Raw genomic sequence first — 11,145 nt, forward strand, 5'->3', positions numbered from 1 at the left:
ATATTTGTTTGATGCTGGTTGTGAAAGAGCCGTCTGCCAACAAGTTGTTTCACATTGTTTAGAGGCCAATCAGCTTGTGTCGTGTAGGAAACGATGTGATTTCTTACAGATCACGTCAAGCCTGCGTCATCTAGAGTTTCATGACCAAACTAGTGATTAATAACACAAATCATCTTCATGACATTAAAATAGATCATAATCGTGCACAGCAGTTGTTGACCAGATTTGATGAGATTAAAATGACAGTTATCTTTGAGCTTCACTTTTCATTTCACATTTGTCTCGCATTTGAAATCTCACTTGATTTTATGTTTCTTTTTCTTTTAGATCTGATGGACGTGAATAAGAAAGGAAAAACAGAAGCTAAAAATGTCTGTAAACCTAAATCTGTAAATCATCTCTTAAGCTTCACATGAGAGTTCACACTGGGAAGAAGCGGTTCAGGAGCTGAAGAAGAAGTCATAACACTTTTAGAGAGACATGAATCTGATATTAATTTTTCTTCTTTGTTTTTCATCAGAACATCTAGTTTCTCTTCCACTTCTACTCTTCCATGGAAATGCAAGATATATTTTTATGTATCTTTGAAACTGGACTCTTTTCTTCTCTTCTCTTGAGATGCTTTGGCTCTTATAAGTCAGTAAAGAGAGAGATCTGTCTCATTCTATTTCACTTTTACTTAATGTTTGTATTGGCTTCATATGATGATTGATTAAACTCTTTACGCTTTTTAATTAACATCTCATTGTTATTGTCCTTTATTTTCTGCTGATTCTGCTTGAATTAGTAAATAAAATGAAAATGATTTCCATATCAACACAACCTAACACAACCAGCAGAAAGAGAGCAGCTGGAATAAAGAGAAAGTGGCGTGTAATCCTTGTTGTTATTTGTATAGGCGTTTTGACATGTTTGGGTGACGTCATCACTAGCAATGTTTTATCAGAGGTGTTCAATCACTTAGGGGGCCTTGGAGTGAAAAAGGTTGGGAACCACTGATCCATGTTAATTTGTGAGAAAAAAAACTGGTTTTGTCTTTCACTAGAGCAGTTTTACAAGCTTTTATCGTCTATCTTGACTCAAATAATGTGTTTCTAACAGCAAACACTCAGAATAAAGTGAGATGATCTGCTGATGATCCTGAATGGCTTGTTGAATGAGTGTTGATAGTCTGAGGCTCATCAATATTAACAGATCTGCTGAAAACACTCTTTATTTCATGATAATAGTTCCCGTTTTCACCTCATTTATTGTAAATATTGATGAATAAGTAATTATTTACATAAATGTGATGCTTTCCTAGTTTCTCTCTACCTACGTGCAAAATAGTTAATTTTACAATTATTTTAAATAACATGAATTTAAACCTAAATGTGATGGATTTATTGCGTGTACACAGAACATTTTAAAATAAAGCCATTTTATTTTATTCAGGTCATATTTGCTGTTGAGTGAAAGCAAAAATGAGTCAGGTAATTGTCTCTGTAATTAAATACGGTCTGTAAACAACTTAAAATACCAGTACATATTCAAGGGAAAATGCAAAAATAATAACAGCATCAAGAAACTAAATCTTGCCAGAAAAGAAAGTGTTTAATGATATGTTGCCTGGTACGAGTTCCTTCTTTAATGGCTATACAAATTTTTCCACAGTGATCTGTACATAAGGTTCCTCTTGCCACCCGTCCCTTAAAATACGGAATCGTCCCGTATTTACAAGTAAAATGATGCGTCCCGAATCAAATCAATAAGGGACAGGATTTGTCCCGTATTTTTCATTAGGCACACACATATACAAACATAAGGATGTTGCAGTATGGATAAGGCTAATAGTAAATATAAAAAATATCAATTTCACAATAAGTAGTAGAGAAGCTCATTGCATGATTGCATTTTAGCGTTTCTATAGCGACAGAGTTTTATACTTACATCATGCCATGATGTACATAGGCTAAAAAATAAAAATAAAAAACCCTGAATTTAACATTAATATACAAACTAATCACAGCAGTCAGATCACGCAGTTGTCTCTCGAGTGATCATTGATATTTAACTTAAATTCATTTTAATTTTATAATTTTTTATTTGTACAGACCAAAACACACCACCGCGCATGCGCGTCCAGTACGTGTCGGATCTGATCCAGCTGCGTCATCGTGCTACACAGGCTGCATGCTACGATTTGGGATGTACTAATTCTATTTTCGAAAACTATTTAGGACGGATAGTATGCGAATTGGGACGCATCGTTCCTCTCCTGTGTTACAGGTGGGTAAATGTACAAAAAAGACCTTTAGCCATGCAGAAATGTGTTTGGGATATGAGTGGACTGTTTTAGTGAAGTATTTTGTTTGTAACGAGTTTGAAACGAGAGGGCAAAGTCCGGCAGAGTAACTGTCTAATTTACTGAAAACGCACACGTTAGAGAGCAAGTCAGCTCAACACACACACTTTCCCACGTGCATGCACGCGAAGATATTTTATGAGCTTGCAATGTTAACGAGTATTGTTTAGCTCACTGTATGTTAACTCCCCACCATCGGTTAAAATTTTTTTTTTTTTTTGCTCAATGATTTTAGACAAGAATGGTTACAGTTTAAAATGAGATTTTAAGTTACACTTGGAGCACTTTATTAGTTCTGAGCATGATTTGCAGTACTGTATTGACGTCATAGGCTACTGATAAAATACTGTGAATGAAAGTTTCTAAGTATCCTAAAAATATCTGGTGAATATTACCATTGTCTTTACATTTCATTTTGATAGTGTAAAATACAAGCACGGAGAGTGAACATGCATCTAAGTGAACATGCATTTGGTACTTAGAGGTTCATTTTATTATGGATTTTGTATTGACATGGACACTGAAATGTATTGTAATGTTAAAAAGACACTGAATAATTAATGTGTGAAACATAAAATGACTCTTAACAATAGAGATGTATTTGCTGAAGAAAATTCTTAAATAAATTACTGCAGAGAGCTCGAACCTGACACACTGTCTCCTCATTCCTCTCCTGTGTTACGGGAGTCAATCTGTTCACCACCAATATAAAACAAACTCAGTAACTGATATATTTTTATTTTCTATTTTGGGCAAATATTATATAAATATTTGGCAGATAAGCTCCTCCCACTAAAATTTACCATAATTGAAGCCCCTCCCACTGTAATTACATCACCAATGAAGCTCCTCCCACAGCAATTCAGCAATAAATGCTGTAAATTCCCATCAGCTACAAGTGAAGACGAGCATCAGAGCATCAGGAAGAGCTGAAATCTGCAAAGACTGAGTTTATTAAAGACGACAGTGAGAACATGAGTGATCCAGAACCCTGCAGAATGAAACACACTGAAGATCCTGAAGAACAAAGAGGTTGGTGTTTATTCTTCATTCATTCATGATGCTGAAGAACATTCATGTTAGAAACATTCAAGCACTTCATCACATTTAGATAAACAGTTAAACTATGAAATGGGTACAAAAGTTAAATTTTTGGTTTACAAAAAATGGTCAGTAAAGCGAGGTTTGAGAAATGTTCATATTTATAAATATAACTAAATATAATTTTAGCTTTTATTTAATTTAACTTATATCTGGTTCACAAGTTTTTTTTTTTAAATCAACTAAGTAACAGGGTTGAGTGACACATGTAGGACACAGATAATTCTCAAAAATCTAAAATTTCATTTAAAACTAGTTAAAGCCGCAGGCAGTCTAGACTTTCAGAATATGACATTTCTACAGACACTGTTGTGATATGTCACACTCTGCTGTGTATTTTTTACAAAGATAAATTTAATGTATAAAAAATAATAATAAATAAAAATATGATAAAAATAGACAATCTGCTCCACTAGACTTTAAAAAGCTTCTGTTCTTGTAATTAAACTTAAGAGGCCACACACATTGTGGCGTTTCTGTGGCAAGCAGAGCGGGAATTGAGTTCGCCAAACTCGAACTGGAACACAGGGGAACTCGCTTTATTTAACTGTATTTAATTAATAAAAATAAAAAAAAAACAGCAAAATGGTAATATTTTATAGCAGTTGTCTACTTGATTGTTCTTTCACCTCATTTTTTTTCTCTTGTATTAATTTGAAGAATAATAATATTTTTCTTTCACTTCAGACCTGATGGACGTGGAGGAGGATAGAGAAGAACTGAGTGAAGTGAAGGAGGAGAGAGAAGAACTGAGTGAAGTGAAGGAGGAGAGTGAAGAACTGAGTGAAGTGAAGGAAGAGAGTGAAGAACTGAGTGAAGAGAAGGAGGATAGAGAAGAACTGAGTGAAGTGAAAGAAGAGAGTGAAGAACTGAGTGAAGTGAAAGAAGAGAGTGAAGAACTGAGTGAAGTGAAGGAAGAGAGTGAAGAACTGAGTGAAGTGAAGGAGGAGAGTGAAGAACTGAGTGAAGTGAAGGAAGAGAGTGAAGAACTGAGTGAAGAGAAGGAGGATAGAGAAGAACTGAGTGAAGTGAAAGAAGAGAGTGAAGAACTGAGTGAAGTGAAGGAGGAGAGTGAAGAACTGAGTGAAGTGAAAGAAGAGAGTGAAGAACTGAGTGAAGAGAAGGAGGATAGAGAAGAACTGAGTGAAGTGAAAGAAGAGAGTGAAGAACTGAGTGAAGTGAAGGAAGAGAGTGAAGAACTGAGTGAAGTGAAAGAAGAGAGAGAAGAACTGAGTGAAGTGAAGGAGGAGAGTGAAGAACTGAGTGAAGTGGAGGAGGAACATCATATCAAACCTGGAGAAAAACCTTTGAGTCGCTCAAAGACTAAAAATAATTTTTTAAAGAAAAGAAGAGCCAATAAATCTTTCACCTGCACTCAGTGTGGAAAGAGTCTCACAAGCAAAGATGGTCTTAAACGCCACATGAGGATCCACACCGGAGAGAAGCCGTTTACATGTGATCAATGTGGAAAGAGATTCCCAAGCAAACAAAGTCTTGAGATTCACATGAGGATCCACACTGGAGAAAAGCCGTTCCCATGTGATCAGTGCGGGATGAGCTTTACACAAAAAGAACATCTTAATCTTCACATGAGGATCCACACTGGAGAAAAGCCTTACGCATGTGATCAGTGCAGCAAAACATTTCTTAGGGCATCAGACCTGAAGTCACATCTGAGAGTTCATACGAAGGAGAAGCCATATTCATGTTCTGTGTGTGGAAAGAGTTTTTCAGTGCTGTGCAATTTAAAAGCACACCAGAAAATACACACTGGTGTGAGAGAGTACATGTGCTTTGAGTGTGAGAAGACTTTTACTACAGCGGACAGTTTAAAACGGCACCAGAGAATTCACACTGGAGAAAAACCTTACAAGTGTTCACACTGTGACAAGAGATTCAATCATTTAATAAGTCTGAAATCACATGAGAGGATCCACACTGGAGAACAACCTTACAAGTGTTCACACTGCGACAAGATATTCAGTCGATCATCAAATCTGAAAACCCATGAGATGATCCACACTGGAGAGAAGCCGCACACGTGTGATCAGGGCCGGTTCTAGACATTAGGAGGCCCTAGGCAAAATTCATGTTCACTTGAAACAAATATGATTCCTAACCTTTTTATTTATACAACATTTAATTTTAAATTTAGTATGTTTTTACTTACACAGTACATAAGTTTGGACAAATTACTATTTTTAATGTTTTTGAAAGAAGTATCTTATGCTCATCAAGCCTGGATTTATTTGATCAAAAATACAGAAAAATAATATAGTGAAATATTATTACAATTTAAAATAATGGTTTTCTATTTTACTATACTATAAAATATATTTCTGTGATGCAAAGCTGAATTTAGTGTCACATGATCCTTCAGAAAACTTTATAATATTCTGATTTATTATCAAATGTTAGAAATGGTGCTTAATATTTATTTTATAACGTGATACTTTTTTTCGGGATTTTTTGATTATTAAAAAGTTGTTTTAAAAAAGTCTTCACTATCACTTTTATATATTTAACACATCCTCGCTGAATATTCCTGTTTTTTTCTTCACAAATCAAGTGGAAGAGAAAGATACGATCGCTACTGAGCAGGAAAAAGATTCTAAACTAATATTCGTATAGGCTATGATGTCAGGGTATTATCTAATCATCAGCATCAGAATATAGAAGATAGACCCATAGATATGAGATCCTTTATTTGAAACATTTAAAAATGTTGCAGTGTGTTGGTTTTTTAACTTTGAATACAAACGTCTTGTATTTTACTTTTGTAGCTTTTTTACTAGTCAGCTCCCAACGCGATGTTATTCATTGTACGCGCAAATTCAAAGCGTCGCGTCTGGGCACGTTAATGACGCTCGCGCTCTTTTAAACTCGTAGACTAACAAAGCGGTGAATGATTTTTCCAGAAATGACGCTGATCTACAGTAGCCCACAAGTTTATATTTAAAATACATTGCAATCACTCCAAAATCGATGACCTGCATTACGAGCTGTGTTTCTTTGCGTGCCTATTTAGGCTTTTGCTTCGCACTCGCTGCACCTGATGGATGCGTTCGTTGACCGCCTCTGACCGCCGCTGACGTCCCCTCGGACTTAACTGGCTGGCGCCTCTATATACAGTCATGGGCTGGCGTTAATGTGACGTAATGTAACAGTCTATGGTTAAGATAAACATCGTCACTATTTTAGTTAATTAATGCATTTTGAAATAAATTGTAGATAGGACATTTGCATTTTTTTTTTCCCTCTGTCTGGGCCCCATCCCGCCAATCGGGCCCTAGGCACGTGCCTAGTTTGCCTTTGCGTTAATCCGGCTCTGCGTGTGATCAGTGTGGAACAAGTTTCTATTTGAAAAGTGAACTTAAGCGACACATGAAGATCCACACAGTGGAGAAACCGGATAACCATGATCCATGTGGAGAGAGGTTCCTTCAGTTATCTTCAGTGACTCACTCAAATGGAAAACAATCACAGTTTGAGATCACAGTAAGTAGTTTATCTTTATGTGCTGAGCAATAAAGTCTCTCCTGTGTAAGTTAGTTTCCTAACAGCTAGAGGTCGACCGATAGTGGATTTTACCGATAACGATAGCTAGGTTGGGCCATACTTGCCGATAACCGATTAATGAACCGATAGTTTCATAACAAATTGCACCTTGATCATTCATGTTAGTTTGATGGTTAACAAATGGTAAACAAATAAAAACCTTAATTTAAAAATGTATTAGTACATGTTAATTAACAAACAAACAATGAACAATCCTTATACAGCAGTTATTAACCATAGTTAATGTTACATATGTAATTTTATTGTAAGTGTTATAATTTCAAATGAATCCAAACAGTCATGCTTAAAGATGGCCAACTTTAAATATCTACAACGCCAGAGCATTGAAATGACATAAATATTACATGTATAGTCTCACACTTTTGCTTCTATTTTATAAACACTTGATGATTATCTAATCAAAATAACAAAATACATATTAAAGTGATGATGAAAAAATAACCGAAATCGAATGCTTTTCTGATTTATGTTTCTGTCGGCTGTATGAACATATCAGTTTGCTATCTTACGTCTCTAGCTTTAAATATGCATTCGGTTCGGACTTAGTTTATTTTTGTCAGTGTTTTAACCACTTGAGGTACTGGTACTAATGTTAGCGTCCTCTCAGCCTCGAAGGCAAACAAACAAACTGTTGTGCTGTTCTTTCTCTACTAATGCAGCATTTAGTCAACAAATTAATCGCTTTATAATGATATGAAAAAATACCTTTTAGCTGTTGGTGGTTTAAACGCGCATCTGAGCGCTCTCCACGCAGCGTGTGCTCTCAGTGCAGCACGCAGAATCACGTGTGGAAATAAACAACACGAGGCATCAGCGATAGTTTGTATTACACCTCTAGAGGCCGCTCTTGTACTGCATGATGCCAGCAGAGCCTTCTCAGCTCTCTCTTACTGTGTAATGAATGACAGCGCGCGCTTCTCAGCCGCTCCAGCAACGGACGCAACCAGGAAAAACTATCGGTAAGTATTTTTGCCGATAACGATAGTTCCACCAATCAACTATCGGTGCCGATTAATCGGCAAAACCGATGAATCGGTCGACCTCTACTAACAGCCATGATGAGCAACAGGACATCTTGGTGGTTGCTTGCTCTCTGCTTCACATTTTTTTTACATTATTATGAGATATTGAGTTGTAATTATAAGTATCTCATTATTACGTAAAATTTTCTCATTATTATGACATGCTGATGCTCACCAGATTTACATTGTTTCATGACCAAACTAGTGATTTATAACACATCATCTTCATGACATTAAAACGCAGACTGTCGCGAATCCGCTTCAAACTCCTTCCATTCAGACTGCAGGCGAGATAGCGTGTGTATTCCCCTAATGCTTGTTTTTGCACATTCGATACATACCTAGGAAACTTTTGCACGCAGCCACGCACTGGTTTCTCGTAGGACCGTTTGAAATTTTGCCCAAAATGAGGTAAGTTGTGCTAAGATAAAAATATGTACCAGCTTATTGATTGCTTCTATAGCTATGTTATTCATATAGACTTCATGTGACGAATGTTTTATACGTACTTTGTAGATTTATGTTTGTAGCGAATTCGCGACATTCGTCCACAAAAAATAGCATGTTAGGATATAAAAGCAATTCCTGTCGTTTGTTTTAACACAGAACATAATGAATGCAACAACGTTCTATGGTAAGCAACCAGGCGGACTTAAAATCAGGATTCCATCATTTGAAAGTGACGACAGCTGTCTCAGTGACAGTGGGGATAGTGATGAAGACCACACTCCTACACCAGGTGATGAAAGCAGCGATGGTGAGAGTACTGACAACAGCAACAATGATGAAGACTCCGATGGAAATTGTGATGTACATCCTAGCACCAGTGCTACTGCTGCAAGAGGGAAATCAGCTACCACTACAAAAAGAAAAAGACAAAAGGTAGTATGGAAGACAGTGAAGCAAAATAAGTCTGCAAAAGACATTCCAATTTGGCAAGGTGCTCTTCCAGATGCTGATGCAATCAGATTGCCCATTCAATACTTCAGAGACTTTTTTGATTCTGATCTTTTGGATACTATTGTGGAACAAAGCAATCTTTATTGCACACAACAAAATCCAAATGGTGCCCTCAAATTGGATCAGAATGAACTGGAGCAGTTTATTGGCACTGTAGTGTACATGAGTGTTTTCAATTTACCGAGGTCAAGAATGTACTGGTCCAGTGCATGTCGAATACCGCATGTTGCTGATGTGATGTCCCGAGACAGATGGGAAGAAATAAAACATTTCATTCATTTCAATGACAACATGGCACCCAACAACAGTGATAGACTTTTCAAAGTCAGGTCACTTATTGATTCACTCCTCCCCAAATTTCAGGCTCTCCCTCAAGAACAAATGTTGTCTATTGATGAACAAATTGTGCCATTCAAAGGAAAATCAAGTCTCAAGCAATATGTCCCCCATAAGCCATACAAATGGGGATACAAGATCTTTGTACTTTGTGACACAAAAGGCCTGGTGCATTCATTTGACATATTTGCAGGGAAAATTGAGCCTGTACCAGGACTACCAGACATTGGGGCAAGTGGAAACATTGTGCTAAAGCTTACACAAGTTATCCATGGGGCTGTCAATCATCTGGTGTACTTTGACAAATGGTTTTCCTCTTTGGATTTGTTTGTTGCTCTCGCAAACAACGGGATACCAGCTCTTGGGACTGTACGGCAGTGTCGCCTACGAGGGTGCAGTTTCAGTGCAGACACAGAAATGAAGAAGAAGGGAAGAGGCACACTTGAAGAGCAACAGGTTGTTGTTGACAATGTGGAAATAAGAGCAGTCAAATGGTTTGACAAGAGAGGGGTGATCGTTGCAAGCACTTTTGCCAGTGCACAGCCTGTTTCCAACATTGAAAGATGGGATAAAAATCTGAAACAGAAAGTGACTGTGGAATGCCCAAGCATCATCAGCCTGTACAAGAAGTTCATGGGCGGCGTTGATGCTCTTGATGCACTGATTGCATATCACCGCATCCACGTAAGGTCAAAAAAGTACTACCATAGACTCTTTTTTCACTTTGTGGACATGGTCATTGTCAACAGCTGGTTGTTGTATCGGCGGGATTGTGAGTCACTGACAGTCCCAAGAAAGAAGCAGAAGGATTTGCTTGCTTTCAGAACATCTATTGCACAGGCACTCTGCATGCAAGGCAAGGATCTGTCAAAGAAGAAGAGGGGGCGGCCTTCAATGGATGTTGAAAGGGAGCTTGAGAAGAAGAAACATCGAGGTCCAGCTACGGTTATGCCGACACAGGAAGTCCGTTCGGATGCTGTGGGTCACTGGCCAACGGTTGAAAGTGAGCGACAACGCTGCAAACTCCCACATTGCAAGGGCCAGACTGTAATCAAATGTGCAAAGTGCACCGTTCACCTGTGCCTCAACAAAAACAAGGACTGTTTTCGTGAATTCCACAAGTAAGACTGTCTCATGCAAAGACACTTCAAGTGACATGGTCACTTGGTCCACATGACCCAGTTTCACATGACAGTTGAAAAGTTCAGTAATTGTTTGTATCCTGATAAGTTTGAAATCTAAAAGCAGGCCAGTAAAGTTTGTCAAACACACCACACACACCACACCAGTGGTGGAAAGTAACTAATTACAAATACTTTCGTTACAGTACTTGAGTAGATTTTTAGATTTTTCTACTTTCTTGAGTATAATTAAAATGTGGTACTTTTACTTTTACTTGAGTAGAATTAAAATAAAGTATTCAACTTTGCTACATTTATTTTTCACCAAAAGTACAGAGTACAGAGTACCGACGGAGCAACTGAGCGAGCTTACATTTCACAAACACTTTTCAAACGACTGCGTGCGGTGGAGGCTGAGCCCTCAGCCCTGCGCTTCAGCCAATAACAGACAGTTCTGACTCGGGTGCAAAACCAATCAAAACTTCCAGTTCAGCTGGGGGGCGGGGCGTTCAAACCGCGCTTTGACATTCAATCACTGGCGCTCGTGTTAAGAAATCTGAAACCATGTCTACTCATTAAGCCTTTAATTAAGGCCCTGTTTACACGAGAACGCTCCCGGGTGAAAATGTAAAAATATTTTATCAGATGTGCCTTTCGTTTAGACGGCAACGGCGTTTTTGGG

At 37.7% G+C, this 11,145-nt stretch overlaps 1 protein-coding gene across 1 annotated transcript; it reads left to right on the forward strand.

The window, feature by feature from the left end:
* The first annotated feature begins 2,144 nt into the window (after nt 1–2,144).
* LOC308686952 (uncharacterized protein) lies at nt 2,145–10,775 on the forward strand. Its single transcript, XM_081359085.1, has 4 exons — nt 2,145–3,376; nt 4,133–5,497; nt 6,788–6,943; nt 8,653–10,775. The coding sequence occupies exons 1-3, from the start codon at nt 3,319–3,321 to the stop codon at nt 6,814–6,816; spliced, it is 1,452 nt and encodes a 483-aa protein (XP_081215211.1). The 5' UTR covers nt 2,145–3,318; the 3' UTR covers nt 6,817–6,943; nt 8,653–10,775.
* The last annotated feature ends 370 nt before the right edge of the window (nt 10,776–11,145 follow it).

This window comes from Scardinius erythrophthalmus, assembly GCF_964197995.2.
Source record: "Scardinius erythrophthalmus genome assembly, chromosome: 1".
Taxonomy (NCBI): domain Eukaryota; kingdom Metazoa; phylum Chordata; class Actinopteri; order Cypriniformes; family Leuciscidae; genus Scardinius; species Scardinius erythrophthalmus.